Source organism: Salminus brasiliensis, chromosome 16 (assembly GCF_030463535.1).
Source record: "Salminus brasiliensis chromosome 16, fSalBra1.hap2, whole genome shotgun sequence".
NCBI lineage: Eukaryota > Metazoa > Chordata > Actinopteri > Characiformes > Bryconidae > Salminus > Salminus brasiliensis.
Genome location: NC_132893.1, coordinates 25,022,611 through 25,043,750, shown reverse-complemented (window position 1 = coordinate 25,043,750; position 21,140 = coordinate 25,022,611). Strand labels below are relative to the sequence as shown.

At 38.8% G+C, this 21,140-nt stretch overlaps 2 protein-coding genes across 3 annotated transcripts in view; both read right to left on the bottom strand.

The window, feature by feature from the left end:
- Positions 1 to 1,489: 1,489 nt before the first annotated feature.
- On the bottom strand, positions 1,490 to 5,080 carry slc46a3 (solute carrier family 46 member 3). The gene is made up of 6 exons (XM_072658196.1): positions 4,875 to 5,080; positions 3,474 to 4,107; positions 2,807 to 3,053; positions 2,193 to 2,276; positions 1,864 to 2,020; positions 1,490 to 1,589 (listed from the first exon to the last, which is right to left on the bottom strand). Exons 1-6 carry the CDS (start codon positions 5,078 to 5,080, stop codon positions 1,490 to 1,492), a joined length of 1,428 nt encoding a protein of 475 aa, XP_072514297.1.
- Positions 5,081 to 11,243: 6,163 nt separating this feature from the next.
- Positions 11,244 to 21,140, bottom strand: part of mtus2a (microtubule associated tumor suppressor candidate 2a) — a 91,185-nt gene continuing 81,288 nt past the window's right edge. The window contains exons 8-15 of one of the 2 annotated variants that reach the window (XM_072658133.1): positions 20,392 to 20,458; positions 19,086 to 19,300; positions 17,803 to 17,908; positions 17,636 to 17,709; positions 17,457 to 17,555; positions 17,236 to 17,355; positions 16,236 to 16,336; positions 11,244 to 14,889 (exon numbers count right to left, since the gene is read on the bottom strand). In XM_072658133.1, coding sequence (XP_072514234.1) covers positions 14,541 to 14,889; positions 16,236 to 16,336; positions 17,236 to 17,355; positions 17,457 to 17,555; positions 17,636 to 17,709; positions 17,803 to 17,908; positions 19,086 to 19,300; positions 20,392 to 20,458 — 1,131 coding nt within the window. In that variant the 3' untranslated portion in view covers positions 11,244 to 14,540. The remainder of the gene's footprint in view (positions 14,890 to 16,235; positions 16,337 to 17,235; positions 17,356 to 17,456; positions 17,556 to 17,635; positions 17,710 to 17,802; positions 17,909 to 19,085; positions 19,301 to 20,391; positions 20,459 to 21,140) is intronic. The other variant, XM_072658134.1, reaches the window with a different exon arrangement.

Here is a 21,140-nt window from a genome sequence, read left to right as displayed (position 1 = left end):
AATCAGTCAATGAATTTGGACACTTTCTCATCATTACTTTATACAGCACCTTTCTCTTACTCAAGCATGCTTTACAAAGCACTACAGAAAAAGTGACAAATGAATATAAATTGGAATAAATTGGAAAAAATAAGAATGTTTCAAAGCAGCATTATGTAAGAATTGGTTTTCCTTTCTCTTGGGCACCCCCTACAGTCGGGAAGCGTATTTTGTGCTTTGAGCCACAGCTAAAGGACACAAGTACAGAGTAATGTTACAGGATTTTACACAAATAATAACAGTGTTTTGTAGTTCTTGAAAGTGCTGCCCTGCCCACTTCCCCACATAGTTAGGTTTCTAGGATAGAGTTGCTATCTCCTATAAACCTATTTTTCAGGTTTCAAAAGCCTTTTCAGAAGATTATCCAAAAGATTTTTAAAAATATGATTAAAAAAGCTTTTTTACTAAAGGTTCAAATCAAGTTGCATTTTTTCCTCAAAAGGCTCCTGAAAAGATCAAACTGGCTTTTTTTTTATTGACTTTTTCCCGAATGCTTCTCAAAAGGTCTAAATTACCTTTTTAAAGTGATCCAAATTAATCTAAGTGGTCCAACAGAATAATGTGCTGGAACTTTGACCAGAGGATCACTGGTTTGAGTTCATGCCCTTTGAAAAGTGAAGGACCTAAAGGATGCCAGATATCACAGGACACCTTCAGTGGTCCATGCCTTAAATGCTTACACACATGGACAAAATTGTTGGTACCCCTCGGTTAATGAAAGAAAAACCCACAATGGTCACAGAAATAACTTGAATCAGACAAAAGTAATAATGCACCACAGTAATTAGCATCACAGGTGTCTACAATCTTGTTATCAGTCAGTGGGCCTATATATAGGACTAGAGGTAGTCACTGTGCTGTTTGGTGATATGGTGTGTACCACACTCAACATGGACCAGAGACTGTAGTCAACCTCCCTGGACGTGGCTGCATGGAGGAGTTGTTGAGTTTCATGAGTTTACTTTTTTAAATAATTCTGTTGAAGCATGGTTGAAAAGCAATTTTGACTTTCATTGGTCAATTTTCATAGCATTTTAATTATTTTTACTTTTGTCAGATTCAAGTTATTTCTGTGACCATTGTGGGTTTTTCTTTCATTAGGTATCAACAATTTTGTCCATGTATCTAGTTCTGTTGTGGTGGCTCAGAAAAGACCTACTCAAAATTAGGCACAAATGTTGTGGCAGATTAATGTTATAAATGTATGAAGACTAATTTTCCCAGACATAAAACTACACAAAGACCATGAGGGAAAAATGTAATATATGAAAAATGAAAATCATATGGGTCAAGTAACAAGTCAGTAACACCACCTTGTGCTTTTTGTATTATGGTACTGTGCAATGCATGACTGGAAGTTCCTCAGTCACACGAAGGCTTAAAATTAATATTTTCACATATTTTGAATTGTCAGTGGTACCAGCATTTCACTGGTGAGCAGTACAGTCTTTCAGCTGTCATGCCACTGCGGGAACTGAAAAAACTCACTATCGTCTTCAGAAGCCAGACTGCTGCACTCCTCCACATCCAGACGCAGCCACAGCACAGCACTGCAGGACACCATCAGAAGAACCAAGTATAGTCATTTTTATAGATAAAGTGTGTCATAGAGTGCTAGAAGCTACATAAGCAAGTCTTTTTGTGGTTTAGTGATTTAGTATAATTTATGCACCTAGGCTAACATAATAACTATAACCTACCATTACATGTTAGCAGTATTAGCTTCTTAGCACCAGAGCAAAACTAATAAAGCATAATTTGGACACTAAGCCACTAAATCACTAAGCAAAACTTGTCTAAAATGTCTCTGATTCAATGGCTCACCCAATAAGAGTCGCGGGTATTAGGGTAAGACTGGCTGCAAGGAGGAAACTGAACCCTGAGAACCAGGAAATAGTAGCAGCATAAGTGCTGCTGAACACAGGAAAGGCCAGGCCCATACTCAGCATTTCCACAAAGGCCACACATGCAAATACAGCACCTACAAAAACACATAGAGAAAAAAAGTTTAATGACTCAGGAGACAATGCTTTTGGTGGGAATACATTATTTTTTGTTGAATTGAAGGACAACAGACTGCTTAAATGCAAGAAAGATTGATGGGGTGGGGGGGGATTGGGGGTGGTGGGGGTGTTATGTAATGTGCTTCTCACCTTGATCAGAGCTGGGTACCAGTTTGGACATCATGGAACGCATCACAGGATCAGGCATCATGCACAGGAGCAAAGGGAACCGCACTGAAAAGTCACAGAGCATCTTACTGATCGACAGTTATGATTTATGCATATAATGACAATTCATTGTGTCTTCACATCTATCTATATTTATCTACCCTGCACATTTCAGTGCTTTTCTGCTCCTATGTAGAGAAGAGCTTGTAAAGGAGCAGATTATTATTGTACACTTAAAACACCTAATAGTACTACTAACAAATAATTTATGGATAACTTTAATTATAAAGCATGTATCAAAACACAGTTTCACAGAGGGCTTTAAAGAAGGAAAATAGATTGGAAATATTCTTTGGCCAATATATTGTCATTCATCAATGCATCCAACAACCTTTCAACCATCAGTCCAATCATCCTTTCATTTAGAATTCCATCCATTAATCCAGGATCAATCAATTCATCTGTCAACTAAATTAGTCCAATCATCCATCTATCTAATCCATCAATTTAATCATTCTTCCATTATTACATCCATTCACCCATCAATCCACCCACACATCCATCCATCTCCTACCACCTAAGGTACCATAACTGACCCAGGAACATGACCGGTGTGGTCTTGGCGAATGCAGCCATACAGAGACCAGTGGCGACGGACAGCAGCCCAAGCAGTGCAATGGGAGCATCAGACAGCCATCGTGAGAGCAGCGCCACGCCAGTAAAACTGCTCAGATAGATCAGAGTGGACAGAGCCGATCCATAACCAACGAGCAGCTCATTCCAACACAGCGGAGCATTCAGCTCATACAGGATAAAGATGGACATGCCACCCAATTTGGACACCTAAAGAAATTGATATGATGAGCTCATTTTAATAATCCCATTTGTCTACTTCACAAATTCTGATGTCTCTGATGTACTTGACTAGATGATGTCTAAGTACCCATTTTATTGGTTAATCATTAAACTGCAGATGTACTACACAAAATTAGAAAAAATAAAGAAATATAATAATGATAATATCGCTGTAATTATTAGCTGTTTATGTCATCGCCCAGCAGTGGAAAACACAGTTTACCCCTTACCCAAAATCTAATAAACCAACCAGGCCATTTTGGTGTACAGGGCTAAACCGTTGGCTATAAGTTTCTCTCACCCAAAGTCTAGCCAGAATCTAGGAAGAAAATGTTGGACAACAAACATGTCTTGGCTTGGGGTAAATGTGACTAATCAAAATGTGATGTTTTATGATTTTTTGATGACCTTGTAGAAGATATAGGCCATCAAGAGGAGCAGCAGCACTGTGCGTCGTCTCCTTGTGGAAGTTGCAAACAGCAGGTAGATGCCTTGCAGACGACCAGTCACAACCTGAGCCTGGGACAGACGAGGTGGCTCAGTGACCGGGCTAGGGCTGGAAGAGCTGGGAGGCAGGCTTTGCCCAGGAGGCTCCTTCAAGACCATTAGCACATACGCTAGGTTAAGCAGATGGAGCATGCTTGCAGAGAAGAAGGGCCAGCTAAAGCCAGCTGTTCGGATGAAGAAACCAGTACATAGGGAGCCTAAGCCAGAGAGGACACCCAGGACTGCGTCCAGACGGGCCATTCTGATAGTCTTCTGTTCTGCCAGCTCCTCTCGGCAGTAGTCAGCCACATAGGAGAAGCAGCCCCCTATAAGTGTGGTAGGACCTCCGAATAGCCCAGCAAAGGAAGCAGCAGCCAGAAGATAGCTGAGAGGTAGCGAGAACTTGCTAACTATAAAGTAGCTTAAGGTGAAAAAAAGATCACCCAACAGAGGGGGTACCATGGCCATCTTCCGGCCACCATAGTCACTGTAGGACACCAGCAGCGGTGAGGTGAACAGGCTGGGCAAGATGAAGCACAGCTCGCTCTGGAGGAGATCGCCGTCTGAACAGCCTGCAGAACACACAGGTTTGCTGAGTGAAAAGGAGAAACTACAGTGGTATCAAATGATCAGTAATTAAAGGACTGAAAGGGTCCTATTTACTCAGCTGTGCATACCTGCCAAGAAGAACCAGTTTTATCTGTGGCACCTAGATTATGATTAGGTAGATGAGTAGTAAACATACTATGCAAATACTAACTTACATACTGAGGGAATATTTCTAGTCACACCACTTTTCATTTGTTTTAGATATAGTCAGACACACATCCTTTTATTAAAGTATTCTTTTTTTATTTGCTATTTTAAACTCCAGAAAGACACTCCATTACTCTTTGCTGCTTACACACAATGTCCACTTTATAAGAGCAATCAAGCCCACAGCATGGTTGAGTTTCTCAGCCAGCCAACACTAGAACCCACAACCCTGATGCTACATAATGGACACGCTAACTACTGAACCTTTGGTATTTTGCTCTTGCTCCAGAACACTACATTTATCTACCTTTACCATAAACTGAACAGTTTAAATATATACATTTAAGCACTTTCCAAAATTCCAAATTCCAAGTTCCAAAATTTAACTTGATTGTACAGTTCAGACCATTGTCCTAAACTAAAAACTAACACCTCATAATAACATTATCATTTAGGATGACATTTTATTGAGGTAGTTGGAGCTGGGAATGCCTATAGTCCAGAAAACAACCTTCTTACCTCAAAAGAAAACACAATAATGTATTTAATAAAGTAGTTAGTGGAAGCAAGTAGTTAGTGAGAGTGACCTGCTGAAGGCTCAAGTTGCTATAGTTGTTGGAGCAGTGGGACTGGTTCAGGCTGGACGGGTAAGGATGTCCACTCAGCTGCTGCCATTGTCTCCTGTAGACATACTGCTGTAGCAGTGGGTAGGTCATGAACATTGTGAAGGCGTGAAGGCCGACCACAGGTTCGATCACACTCACAAAACCCATATTAGCTCCTGATCCGCTCTGGAAATAAAGAGTTATGTGGGAGGGAAAAACGCTGTGAAAAAGGAGGCGGGAGACTCACAAGCATACACACACACATGCTATAACTGTCTAGACAGTCCTCCAGACTAATCTTTTAAGATTGGCGTGTTGACGGCTAAATTATCACACATTTGCATTCTTCTGTATCAATGCAATTCTTATGCTAATGTATATTCTGACACTTTATGACATACTGTTATCTATTAAAACACATTTTAGAATTTTATAGCATTATTTTAACTTTAGTTTATTGATAATAGAATGTTATACACTGCAGGGTTTACATACAGCAACAAACAACACATTAGATTATGAATTTGCTAGTGTAGTCATATAAGTTATATTATGGTATATAATATTATATTAACTTCCTCTGTAATAATTTCTAAGCCCTATAGGTGCCAAGGTCATCTGTACAAACAAAGGTACACATGTACAGACTGCAAAAACAGTGGTCTCTTCCAACGGTGGGAAGAAAACCTTATGCTGAGAGGAGACTTTTCAGACGTAATCCAAGAACCACCAAAAACAGGTCTGCCAACAACCAAATACTACTGGAACACAGGTGTCACTGCCCACAGCCAAGCTTTGCATTGCCAATGGCTTTGAAAGCCCCAACTCTAAATTCAGTACCTTACAACTTGATTCAATGTTGTTGAAAATCAGATTGTTAGGCCACAATGACCAGAAGTTAAGCATTTAAACCCAACAGCAATATGCATGCTGTAAAGCATGGTGGTGGTAGTAGTGTTATGTTCTGGGGCTGTTTTGCTGCCAGTGAAACTGGTGCAGAAAGTCACAGAAGTATAACAAGTTTTATTGAGACTGCTTTAATGGAATTTAGTAATAATTATAATAATAATTTTTTAGCACAAATATCAGAAAAGGATGCAAAAGGATATGATTCTTACCTGGAATTGCTAAGATGGGATAATCCTTTTAGTTCCACTGTTTTGTCCTTTCATTTGCATAATCTTCCTTTGATCATTCATGTTGTTTGTGTTCATTTCAATCTGAAAGATGAAGATGTGTGAGAATCCCACATAAGTGCAGTGAAATGAATAATGGTCAGGTGAAGCAGGTACAGTAAACATCTTCGACATCCAAGGCTCTGCTGACGCAATGTTTGTTGAGGAAGTTAATCCTTGAAGAAAAACTCCTCTGAGACGAGGGCATGTGCGTGCGCGTTAAAGAGAGAGAAAGAGAGAGAGAAAGAGAGAGAGAGAGAGAGAGAGAGAGAGAGAAGGAGGGGATAATTAACAGAGATGTATTGATTCAATAGGCTGCATGTAGTGTTTAAAGACTGTATCACAGGCATACACAGTTCATACAAATCTGTGCAGCTGTCTCATTTAAACACACATTAACCCTACACACACACACACACACACACACAAACACATACAATTTTGCATTCTTAAAAATGAAGGTGATAAGAAAGGTTCTTTGGAGTGATTCAACTAAAAAACACTTTGGGCTTATCCAAAACCATGTTGATATCAATCAAAGCTTTTCCACAGAAATTCAGTGGCTTACAAACGTTTGGGCACCCCGTTCACATTTTCTGTTACTGTGAAGGTCGAGCTGAGGTCACGAAGACCAAGCAAATGTTCATTTCAACTGCTGTGAAAGGCAAATCAAAACTCATGTTTGACTGCATGACCTTCAGGAAGCTTAAGCAGACTCTGGAGTGGTGGTTCACTGTTCCACTGTGCAGCAGCACAGGTATCTTACCAAACCTTGCATAGCGATAACTCATTTGTTGTGGAGCTACTTTTTGGTGGAAGGAACTGACAGTTTTAAAACATTTATTTAGTAAAACTGTTGTACAAAAGCAATGAAACATCAACAGCACTCGCCTTCAGCTTGTGCCTGAAAACCAAATCACACTCCCCGAGTGCAAGAACACACTCCCTCTCATGTTCTACTGCTTAAATGAATCTTGGTTTGCTCCATAACATTCTAAATCTTAAAAATTGAGTTTCTCCCCCTGCTAAATTGCTGAACTGCATTAAACATTTGCAAAAAGTCGGCTCTGTGTGCAAAAAAGTGTCTATTGAGAGTTCATTTGATCCTATTGATCCTAAGCCAAGCTGCCTTGCTATCATCGGCTGGAGTCTGACAGAGCACAATTGGTCATACTCTCTCCGATTGAGTAGATGGTGCTCTTTCCCCTCATTACTCTAAATTCTTTGTTGGCCGGCACAGATGTCTCATAGTTGGTGCGAGTGACTTGCCCATAATAACTAGCACATGCCTCCTCCAATCAGAGGCACAGCTTGCCACCAAGCAGGCAGGCACCTGCTTGGGAGCCCAGGCCCAGTGGGCATTGCTAGTGCTAGGGGGAGCTATGAATGGGTGGGTTAATTGGCAGATAAATAGGGATAACATTTAATAAGCAAAATCCAAACAAAAAGCACTGAAACATTTTCTTAGTGTGGGATATATCCTCAGCAAATTTTAAGTGTATATATATGTAGATCTAAGAATCATATTTCATTTGAAATCCTGTTGGTTTTATGTTAATCAAAAATAACAATAATAAAAAATAATAATATTCTTAGCTTTATATTTACACCTAGTTAAAATCTCAGCTCAGTTCAGTCATTCTGAAACCTGCTGAGATAAATATTTCAGATGCAACTCAGTGTATACCAGAGCAATGTTTTTTTATTTATGTATTTATTTATTTATTATTTGTTTTTACAAAAATCATTGATGTGACCTGTCCAGAGAGCTGGACTGATACTAGGCAGGTGGTTTTATTGTTATGGTTGATTAGTGAATTTGCTCAAAGAGAAACAAAGTCCAACTTCAGATTTCAATGTCTTTAAATATTTTAATATCCACCCTCCCAAAGTGCATACAAATTGTTTCAGATATAAATAACTTTCCATTCCTTAGGATTAATAGTAACTATGCTACAGTTACAGGTACTGTGTGGACCATCACAAAGAAAAGATGAAAAATTAAAAAACACACACACACAAGAGAGAGAGAGAGAGATCTGGCCAGACAACATGCACTGCTGATTTCTGTGACACAATAAATACTATGTACACATTCGACTGTATAACGCCAGTCACAGGAGGAGAAACAGAGAACGGCAGGAAAACAGTTCAGCAGACTGGGTTGATGGAAACAGAGGGGCTGCACACTGAAAAAGGAAATCCATTGACTTTACTTTACATTCATTTATCATCTGTGCATGATTCAAATCTATCACAACAACACAATTATTGCCAAATGTATGTAGTGCCAAAAGTGCCTAAAATTATGCTGATATATCATATCATCACTGTGATATCTTAACCACCCACATTTTTGAGATTTTATTTTTTCAACACCAATTGAAAATACCAACTACTCTTTACATTCAGTCCTTTTTTCATGACATTTATGAATTTATGATATTTATGAATTTCCATATATATAATTCATTTAAAACCGATGTACTTATTTAAAGTAAATTGAATAAGTAAATTTAATGTATTGCATTTTTCAGTGGTTCCACCAACCGAACATATGGCCTGTTTTGTTGACATTCAGATGTTCACCTGTAGAGATGCCTACAGGACACAGACTCAACCTCAGTCCCTGATTTACTAACACTGAGTCTAATTCATGTAGGGTTAGAACCCCTCATAGATAGAATAATTCTGAAAGATCAACTCTTTCCTAGAAATGGGAGCTCATATAAAATATGGAAATTGTATTCATAAAAGGTACAAAACAGTAAGCATTCACTTTTTGACCACATAATTATGTATAAGTAGTCCTGTAGTACTTTTAGTATATTCAGTATTTTCTGAGTGTTAAAAGAACAAACCAGGATGTTTTGAGAAGTGGAAATGTTTTGGGTATTTATTTACTTATATTTTTGTAATATTTTATATTTTGTAATCCGTTTATATTACACCTTGGCTCGATAAATACCAGGATTTCTTTAAAATTGCTCCCAGAATGGTCATGGCTAATTCTGGAGTGGATTGAGATTTCCAATTCTACACTGACATTGAAAGGATTCTAAAAAAAAACATCCTGGTTTGCTGGTTCAGAGAGGTTGCTGAGGTTCTGGACAGACTGACAAATGAACAATTAGAAGAACACGTCTAACAAATGAAATTTTCTGAGTAATCTACAGTATTTATCCTGATCATTGAAGCTTCCAAATGACTGCTGTAACATCACTGTTAACAATCTCCTCCATTTTTGCTACTGTATTTTAAACCAAGGCACATTAATCCAAATATTTAAATATGTGTCAGGTGGAACTGTATTTTTTTGCATGAATTGTATTTTGTATCATACACTGTTTGTAAAAAATGGGGAAATTTTGTGTCTCCATACATAAAATCTATATCTGTGTCTAAATTAAGATACTGATGAAGGAACCTATGCAACGAATAGGTGCTGTTATGCATGTTTAATGTGGGTCACGGTAGCAAAAACAGAGGTTGTATGACGTTACACTAGTCTTCTTTTAAAAGAATTTCAACAACAGAAACTCTTTGTATGAAACCGACAGAACATTATAAAGGATGTCGTACCATATTAAACATCAAGCAACTGTACAGCGTGCAGTGTTTGCAACTGAAATCAGAACGAACACAATCAAAAATATCTCCATATAATCTAAAAAAATAAAGGCTTTTACAACAACCAAAAAAAACCTAATAATAAAAATCCAACATTCTCAAAAAACATTCTCATTCCTACAAGAGTGCCCTTGTCGATAAACAAAGATGTCCGTAGAACGTACATACTGTATGCTGTGGTTAAGAGAACTGACGGAAAACAGCACTTTAGACTTGTTAGCTGGTCTCGAGTGATAATATGCGGGTAGTTGTGTACCTTTTCGTACAATACCCTGTGAAAGCACCATCAAAACATTGATATTGTAGAAAAACATACCAGTAAACATCGGACAAATTTATTGGACAGCAGTATCAAAATTTGTATCTGAAAGTGGGTTACCTTTGAAACAGGTAACAGCATTCTGGACCACTACTTCTACTATACAAAATAAAACGTCCAATTTCAAAAAGTGCTCTGAACGATCCAAAAATGAGGGAGTGGAGAACAATTCCTGACAGCTAGTGCTCTGTCAAACATAACACGATTATGATAAAAAACTTGGTCTGTTGTAAACGTACCGTCAGTAAGCTTTAGGAACATTTTTCTCATTATGGCAAATCTTGAGTTGGTTAACTCTGGTGCAAATGAATGAGTATTTATGTTTATCACCAATTTCTGAGGGGAGACCTATTTTATTGCTATAAAAAAACTTCAATCAGTCTTAATGTCAGCTCTAAAAAACCTACTGATTGTATCTTTAAATCTAATGATGAAAAAAAACATGCCTTTTTATTATAGAAAAAAATCTGACTAACAAAAAAAAAACAAAAATCCCTGAACGTTAAAAGTACAACACCATTGTAAGATATAGTTAGGCTACATTCCTTTCTAGTTTCTCTAAATAATGCTACGCTCTACAGAGGTAATACTAAGGGTTACTAGAACTACAATAGAAACAACTTCCATTAGTCAACATTAGTCTCATTGGTAAAACAGTAGCACATTTGTAAAAAGGTAATATTGGCTCACTATTGAGGTGTGGTTCATTCCCAGTCTTGTCTTCTTAGCACGGATATGGACGATTTCACACCCATAATCCTACTACTATCTACATTCAACACAATCCCAAATTTCACCAAAAAAATAAATAAAAAGACTGGAAGACTTTTACAACACATGCACATAGCAAAAAATTCCCATTACAATACCGTACAAATATTACTAGTAAAAATGATGATAACAACATATACAACCACAATTCCTGTAGTCGGTATCTTTACATACTTTACCCCTCCCAGTTTTCTGTTTGGTGTGTGTGTGTGTGAACCAAAAGTCTGCTTATTAAGTGTAGTAGATGCTGAAGCAAGTGTGCATGGCAACCTGAGGGACAGGACCCTGAGCGGCGGCCGTTACAGACTAGACTGGAAGACCAGAGCAGATGCAGCATTCCCTCCCCCCCCCCCCAAAAAAAAAACCCCTAAACAACCCCCTCCCCAAAAAAAACCCCTCAACAAAACACTCCCCCCCCCAAAAAAAAAACCTAAACAAAACACCCCCCAAAACGAAAAACAAAAAAACAAAAAAAACAACAGGTAACAACAAGTATTGTGTAGTTTGAAGTTACAGATGCCAACTGAGCATGGTCCGCCATTTGTTGGGCTCATTTGTAAAAACTGACATTTCCAGACAGCAAAGTAAAGCCACAATCAGGGCTCTTGTTTACCTTAAAGGCAGGGTACATTTAATAGATATACAGAATAGAGAGGATGCATTACTGAAGTAACTGTTCCCAGTGGACTTGCTTAACTTAATTTTGCCAAAGCGGTCAGCAGCACTAACCAGCCCATGTTGTGCTTTGAATACTGCCATTCTGGTCAACCAGCCCACACTAGACTAAGACCAGCCGATCTACGCCGTGTTCAACAAAGCTGGTAAGTCAACTTAGCTAATAGCTAACTTAGCTAATGAGTAAGGCTATATACAGGACATACATCAATTACTCGTTTAGGGTTCCGGCACTTTTACATCTCTAGATTTTTTAGGAATATGTTTACATTACGTCTGTGGACATCCCAGCTAGATTTTTTTGTCTAGTATAACGTTTTGGGAAAGTTTTGAACTTTATCATTTTTACATGCTAGAACATGTAATTTGTCATGTTTTTCAAAGTGAAACATAAGCTTTTCACATTTAAAAAAGTAATCATCATTTAGTCATCTTTAAAATTGTAATTATTAGTGTAAATTAGTGAAAATACTTAATTCTGTGTTTAAATAAATGCACCAATTCTTAAATTTGGAAAATGTTTTATGAAAATTTCATTTCATTTTATTTATTAGTGTGTTTATGTGAGTTGATTTAGCAATGATTTTATTTTATTACACTTTATTTATTGTATTTTTAGTTTTAGTTTACTGTTAGTTTGTCTAACTCTAAATGTTGTGTAAGGAACTTTCCAATAACATGCTAACCTTCCTGGAACCTTTTAAAAACATTGCTGAACTGTCCTATAACATCCATTTACTACCTAGGTTTACTTATCTTACCATTAACCTTCTAGGTGACTAAATCTAGTTCTCTGATTGTAACTTTGGCTTGGGCAGAGTGTCAGAGACTTTGGCAGAGCAGTTACCTGGATACACATGATCAATGTTGAGAATTTTATCCTTAAATATAATTAACATCAGTGCCATAAGTGTAACCTGATGAAATACAAGTAAAATGTGATGCTATTATGATTTTCTTTGACAGTCTTGATTTCTACTAAAGCAAATGGAACATTTGGTTCTCCTCCTTCATCTCCGAGTCACAAAACATTCCCACGTACTAACTCATTTCTGCCCACATTTGAAGCCTCTCTCAGAATGAATGCCAAGTCACTGTGCAAGAAACAAATTCACAACCAGGTCTTAAGGCATGCCAAAGCTGGAGGACACCAACACTGTCTCAGAATTATTCATAAAAGTCTCAATAAAATAATAAAAGCATAGCTTCTGAATCCATATATAGTGGCTATATAGTGGCTATTATTAACAAGTAGAGACTGCTCCTGCTCTGAAATGCTGAATGAATGATTGATTAAGCTTGATTAATTGCTGGTGCGTGGCCTGGTAAGACTGTTGGGAGAGTGTGGGGCAGCTATAGGTATAAGGCTTTTCCTATTGTGTTCTGTATGGGCCCTCTGTCTGGACCCTCTGTCCTCTGCCTCAATAAAAGAAGTTTACATCATTTCCACATCAATAAGACATTTTTGGACAAAACCCACACTGATGTAATAAATGTTTACTATGTAGAAATGATAAATTATTTAAATCAAGTAAATTCAGTGCATCATTCTGACATACACTATATGGACAAATGTATCGAGACACCTGCTCATTCATTGTTTCTTCCAAAATCAAGGGTACTAAAAAGAGTTTATCCTTCATTTGTTGGAATAACTGTGCCTGCGATCCAGGGAATGCTTTCTACTAGATTTTGGAGCATTGCTGTAAAGATTTGGATTGCATTCAGCGAGAAGAGCGTTAATGGGGTCAGGATGTTGGACGATCACCACCCCACTCCACCTCATCTTCAACCTCCCAAATCATCCCAACAGTATTGAATGGAGCACTATCATTTAAAAGAACACAGAGCCAATAGGTCAATGGTTATCTGCCCAGAATCCTACTCTGTTGGCATTACCTCTCTACAGAGACTAGACAAGCTGTGTGTGTGTGCATTTGCACATTTGTGTCAGCAATGGATGCAACTTAAAAGAGCTGAATGCATTCATTTGAAGGGGTGTCTACAAACATTTGGGCATATAGTGTATCAATACAGTCAGTGGTTTAATTTCTTTATAGGGATGTGCCAAGTCTGCATTTTACCTCTAAATCATTAGCCTCCCACTTCATAAATGGGTACCTGTGCAACCTAAAATAAAAAAAAGCAGTTTATGGCTCTACTCATGTACTGACTGTGCCCAGGCATAGTGGTATGTAATATATGACCAATATGAACGTCTACAGCACGATAAATATACGAGGACGACGTACTAATACTCCAGTGTGCAGCCACAACTCTAATGATGATATCCTGCATTTCACAAGGCAACACAGCCATATCAGGAGGATGTAGCTATGGACGTAAACCCCTTGTGCTCATGTGAACCTGTATGAAAAGTGTTACATCTTAGACACTATACTGTACTACTCTGAATAGCTACTGGAAGGTTACTGCACATCGTCACTCTTTGACAAAACAGCAACTTTACAGGACATGCAAAAAACTTTCTTAATTTTCAATGGAAGTCAGTGTAAACAAAATTGTATTCCAAAGATTTCATCCAGTTTTGGAACATTTCTATTGGTCGATTCATCAAATACAAATCTGAAGAACAACTGTGAGAGTCACATTATGTCAAAAAGTGAAAATGGGCAAAAATGGAGAGACAAGGTTTCAGCGATGATATACTGATACAGTATGCAGTATAAAGTACAAGGTATGTTGTTCTGAAGTGACTGAGACATTGGACATTTGGGATAGCCCTCTGTCTGTTAGCACTGAATTTACACAGTTTTTCTGCAACCATCCCATTTTCCAGTTAACCATTTAAATGTCTAACTGTTCACATCCCAATATCATTTCAGATCTACTGATATCTGGCATTCATGGGTATCGGCTGGGGAATTTAATTTCCAAATTCAACTCTTTAAACTTTGTACCCCCCACCCCCCACCACCAAAATCACATTTTCTAGAACACTGAAAACGTACAGCTGTCTAGAAAGAATGGAACAGAGGACAGAGGGAAAACAGGGAAGAGAAAGTGGAGCGGAGCAGTTTGCTTTATGTTGTAGAGCTTATCTGGGTAGGGTGTTGGCATTTGGGACACGTGCAGGAGAGCACCGTGCTGCTGGTGAGCCTCTATGTGTGGGGGTCCCAGATACGGGAGAGACCACTCTGTGTGTAGGGGTGCAAGGTCCAGGGGAGTAGGAGTGAGTAGGGGTACCAGGGCCGGGGGAGTAAGGGTAAGGTGGGATGTCTGGTCCGGGGAAGAACGCCCTGTGGCTGGGAGAGGAGGAGGGTGAAAGGTGAGGGCTGGTCTGCAGACGCCATAGCAGCTCCTCGTTATTCCGGCTTAAGCGCTTCTTCTCATTGGACTCTTTCTCCACGTGTTCTTGCAGGTTGGCATTCTCTTCAGACAGCTGCCTGTTAGAGCAATCACATCACACTTTTTAAAACAATCTGATGAAAATCTACACCAGCAGAATCCTGCTCATACTTCCGATCTAGACTGTACACATCATGAAAGTCAGTTAAATGACCCCTTCCAATCAAAGTGCACTTTCCTCTCTACAACATTCTGGTTTGAAACCCTAACACCCTTTTAGCTCATGAAGGTGCAAACACATTATCTATACCCTCAGTGAGGTAGTGATCTATTGCTTTTATTTCACAGAGGTAAGCTTATCTAAGTTAGAAAAGGTTCAGTGAAACAGTCTTTTTTGTAAAATAACCAATAAGAAACTCAAATGTGTTAAACTTTAATGGCTTCGACTGACCATGCAGGTACGATTATATATTAAACATTATATTATGATATAGTTGTAAAGGCAAAATGAACCGTAAGTAAATGGCCTAGATCACCAAAACAAGCACATTTACTTACATTTTCCTATTCAGCCTACATCAATTTAGCCCTGCTCATTTACATAAACTGTTTATGAATGAGGCACAATACAGGACAGCCAAACAGAACAGAGACTGTTTACATATACCATACAACAGTCTAAAAGGAAGAGTAAAATAACAGCCTGTTTCATTCTAGGGAATAAAGAGGGGTTAACAATAGATTCATACAATGTGAACATGAAATATGAAAATTAGGTCTCTTTAAAGTAAGGTTTGTGAGGGTTAATACAAACTGTCCAGCCATTCATCTGAAAAAATTGCTTTGCTTTGGTGTGGTTGCTTTACACATTAAAATATAATAATAAGCTGACACAGATGTGCAAATGCATACACAGCTTGTCTAGCCCCTGAAGAGTAGCATTGTCAATAGAATAGGACTCTCTGGAGCAGATGAAGATGAACTTATTGGCACCATGCCTAATGCCTAATTCTAGTCGTGGGCTAGAGGGGTATAAAGCCCCCAAGCATTGAGCTGTGGAACAGTAAAACTGTGTTCTCTAAAATGATGGTTGCTGCTCCATCCAATACTTTTGGGATGAGTTGGGGAGTTGGGGATAAGGTGGGATGGTGATCATCCGACATCCTGACAGCACTAATGCTCTTGTTCCTGAATGCAATCAAATTCTCACAATGCAAAATCTAGCAGAAAGTCCTCTCTGGATAGTAGAGATAGATACCCCAACAATAGCAGGATACACTCTTTTTAATACCCCTTTTAATACACTGCATTTTGCTCATTTCTACCTGTAGAATTAACAACAAAATGCATACTAAAATATTGACATACTGATAGGAAATATTGATGAATACTGAAAGGTTATGATGATGATTTTAGTGTTTGACAGTTATGCAGTGAAGGCTACCTGGACAAGGCGAGGTTGCGGTCGATGCGAGCCTTTAGATCTTCATTCTGCTGCTGCAGCACCTGCACCTTCTCCTCCAGGTACACATTCTTTTGAGCCTGCTCAAAAAATCAGGTGACCACAGGGCTGCCCATTAAATTCTTATACACTTTACACACCTCCTCTGCTTAAAAAGCACAGATAGTTTACACTTTCTGTGACATCTGCTGGGAGAACACGGGACTCAAATACTATTGTGGTATCTGCAGAAATATCTGCAACATAGTCACTTTACAGGGAGAGTTAAAAATATTCTTAACTGTTAAGTGTAAATTAAAGTAAAGGTAAAGGGACTGAAGCCTAATATATGAATAGAACAATTAAAATCTGACAGAAAAAAATACTGTATGATCCAAAAGTATTGTAAATTTCAGTGTAGCATTAACTTAACTTATATACTGGGAAGTATAATCTAGAAGTAACCCTCCAATACTTTTTGTCCTCAGACCCAACCCTTAACCTCAATACCATCATACTGCACATTCAGTACAGAAAACAAAATGTATTAAAACAATATAAAGCAATTTCATGCGCATACACTATATGTCCAAATATATGTTTGTGGACACCCCTTCTAATTAATGCATTCAGCTACTTTAAGTTACACCCACTGCCACAGATGTACAGTTGCAGACTCATAGCTTGTCTATTCTCTATAGAGAAGTACTCTATTGAAATGTTGGTGCTCCCTCCAATAATATTTTGGGATGAGGGATGAGGTGGGCTGGTGATCATCCAACATCCTGACCTTACTAATGTGCTTGTCAGTGAATGCAATCAAATCCTCACAGCAATGCTCCATAATCTAGTAGAAAGCCTTCCCTGGAGAGTAGAGACAGTTACTCTTTCTTTTTTTTAATCTTTTTTTATACCCCTAATTTCCCTGGTATCAAATGAAAGAGCAGGTGTCCCAATACTTTTGCACACATAGTGTATCCTCACACTTTCATTTAGAGCTTACCACTCTCTCAAGCTGGCATATTTTCCTCTCCTGGTCATGAATCTGCTGGTTCTTCATCTCCAGAACCTCCTTGAGGCTCTTCAGGTCCTGCTCAATGTGCTGGTATGGGGCTAGAGCGTCCTGCACAGCACATGCATCCGAACATGTTACAAACCACAATGTTAACGCAAGTCAATTGACACAACTGACTGGTGTGTATGTGTGTATAAAAGGTCATGTACCACAATCTGCTCATCTGTGCTCCTCCTCAGTGCCTCCTCAAAGCGCTTGGCTTTGTCTCTCAGGGCTCGGTTCTGAAATGTCAGGGTGTCCACCTGATCCTGAAACACACACTTAATGGTAATGCCATAAAGAAAACGGAGATTTAAGTAAAAAATGCATGCCTTTGCATTTATCCTACCTGAAGAGAGAGTCTATGCTTCTCAAAGTCGTCCTCTAACGTAGCTTTCTGCTGCTCATGGGCTTTTCTCAGGTCTAGGGCAAAGATGCAACACAAGCAAGCGATTAGTACTTAGATTAGTAGTGATGACACCATCTAGGGAGTAAAACCAAAGTCCAAACATATACCTCTCATGGTTCTGGCATGTTCCTCTTGCAAGGTTGCCATTGTGATGTTGTGCATTGTCCTCAGGTCAACCAAAGCAGACTCGTGTTGAGCTGTTAACTCTTCAATCTGCACACAGAAACCGAGCTGATTACGTAATGTGTTTATTTAGCAAAAGCTTTGGGGTTCGAAGGCCAATGCATCTGTAGTTGCTACAGCTCACCAGATAAACTTCTTTGCTGAAGTATGTCAGTCTTGAGCTTTAACTGCATGATTTTAGTCTTGAGTAGGTCAAAAATAGGCTTGAGCAACTTCACAATATTATGTAAAAGGCAAACAATCTTTAGAGCTTAGTGACCGAGATGCTAGTTTGAGGTCTTGCTGGCACATCTCCACTGGCTTCAAGTCAAGATGTCGACTAGTTCACTCAAAAACATTCGTTTTGTTTCTTTTTAGACGTTCAGATGTGAATTTGCCTTTATGATGCGGATTATTGTCTTGCCGCATAACCTGATTCGATTTCAGCTTCAGCTCACAGCCAGACAAATAGACAGTCTGCTTAAGAATGTGGATACAGAACAGAATGTATGATTCCTCCAGTAACAGCAAAGTAAGTGTCCTGAACCTACTAGAACATTCCCATACTCCCTACTCTAATACCACCATCATGTTTTAAAGGTTGGTATGATGTTTCTCCTTTTCAATGCAGTATTAGATTTAGGCCAGATTTAAAGGAACTAGCCTAATATCAGGTGATATCAGGTGTTCTCTGCCTTGCTTCAGAAATGGTACTGTTGCCTTCCCTTTTCACTGTGGAGCCAAGTACACTGACTTTTGCTAAGGCTATGAAGACCTGCAGTTCTTTGGATGTTCTCATCATCTGTCTATGACTTCCTGGATGATTTGCTGATGTGCCCTTTTTGGTAAATGATTCTCAATTTGTACACAGTGGTTCTCATGGTGAATTATGGTGGATTAGAAATATTGTGACTGAAAGTTCTCAGCTGAATTTAGTTATTAATCATATTATATATATATATATATATATATATATATATATATATATATATATATATATATATATATATTTATATATAAATATATATATATATATAAATATATATAAATATATATATATTAGTGTTTGTGTTTAGTATAAGAGTTTCTTTCTTGAACATTACATTTTATTTACAGTTCTAAAATCATCCACTGCAACAAACAATAATAGAGAAAATCAGGAAGGGGTAAGTACTTTTCAGAACATGGTATGCATGCACATCACAGATATGCACCAACACACACACACCTGTTCCTGTTGCTGGGTTCGCAGTTCTTCCACCTGTGACTGGTGCTCGGCTCTCAGGTGGTCTGTGTCGAAGGCATGGCGGGTCTTGAGCTCTTCCTCCAGAGCTGCGAGTTCATACTCCTGTTGCTTCTGAAGCTCCTTCAGCTTCTTTTCAAACCTCTGCTCCAGCTCAGCCTTCTCCTGCTGCAGTTGTTTCCAGCGTGCAGCTGTGCAGTCTGACCACCAGGGGGTGCAGACAGCAGAAAGTCAGAACTCATTCATTGTCTATTTAGGGCATTTAGTAAAAGCTCCCACCCAGAAATGGAAAACACAGACCCTATTTATACCTGCTCGTTTCATACATCAATCACGTTAAACTTTTGGATAATTGGACTGAGCCTAAAAGTCTGTGGCAGGAAACCATCAGATTTAACTGAATGCCAAGAAAAGTGGTAAAATATCCAACCATAATTCTGCCAGAAGCTTGTTAATGCTTACCAAAAAAATGTTTCAATGTAAAATGCTGTGCCTGTGTTGATTTAAGACCCCCAGCATTCAAATGTGTGAACCAAATTGTAAAGATAAATGTATCTTTATTGAATTTACAGATTCATTCATCAAATCCCTGCTAACATGTCCATGTGGGGGCTGTATGGGTAGGCAAACTGGAAATCAGAACGTTTTGTCCTTGTGTTCCACGTTGGCCCCACATATGGATGCCAACCAGGGTCAGTGATGGGACCAGGAGGAGTTAAACATGACACATGGCTTGTACATCTGGGTTGTGCACTGCACATAGAGCCTAGACTAGATCCCATATGAGATTTTGGTGGGCTGTGCCAATGGAGCACATTTGGGAAGCCCAACTGCGTCCCACTAACAAAGTGTGTACAAACCCACTCAGAGCCCATGTCCACCTGGAACCCACCTAGCCCACGTTCCACTCATGTGTGCCCCACATGAACATGTTGTCTGGGATAGTTCAAAGAAATCACTGAAAGCCCAATGACATTTATGCCTTTTCCAATCACAACTGTATATTGTAATCACTGAACATTTTTTCCCCAAAATTTCTGCATTATTCATAATTCAACCATTATCAAATTTGTTTAATGTGGTGATGATAGAAACCAGCTGTCCTTTAAACATTTAATGTCTTTAAAAGCCAGTTAGCATTATCAGCCATACATATAAACACTCAAATACACGTGTAGGTTCACCTATTATGTTGATACTAAATTAACTGACCATTGTAAACATTGGCTCACCTGGTTCCAAATACCATCACAGCAATTTTCTATAGAAAATAGACACAAACAGAACTCACCCACTTCCTCTCGAATCCGGCTGAGCTCCAGAGACAAGTCTTTCTCTTTGTGCTCAGCATTTTCACTCTGAAACACACACATACAAACAGAGCGTTCAACGCCTCATACAGAATATCATCCCACCCCAGCGTTCAGTTGATTTTTACCGTGGAAATGTCCTCACAGCGTGTGCAATGACAACATGAGCTGCACTGTCCCATTCTGCACCTATACCAGCTGTGTTCACCACTATGTGTCTCTATTACTGAGTGGCTAAATGAGGTGTAGACGAGAGATTGAGAGAGAAAAGTAGAAACTGATTGGTAGATAAGGTGGCGAGAAAGTGGCCGAGGCACTCCTTTCGAGTAAAAATTGCATTGTTTCAAATGCTTTCAACTCTATACTAATAGACAGGGGAGGCCTAAGGTTTTACAACTGTCCCACAAACTCATGCTGTAAGAATAAAGCAAGAATAAGTAAGAATAAAGCACATTTTACTGGATTTGAATAAGATGCATTCGAATGCATCTGCAGCAACAGGGCAAACAGGGTTTTCCAGATAAACTACACAGCCGCCAACAGATTAGTCTTTGTCTCTAGACGTCATCTTTGCATATGCATGCCTAAAGAGGACAACACCAAAGGGGCCTGTGCAAAACTTTGAGACTTAGTAACACCCCATTTTACAGAAATCACTGCCTGCATACTCTTTTTGCAGCAGCTAAAGGCCTTTAAGTTATTGGATTTTTTGTTAGTGGGGGACCTTTCT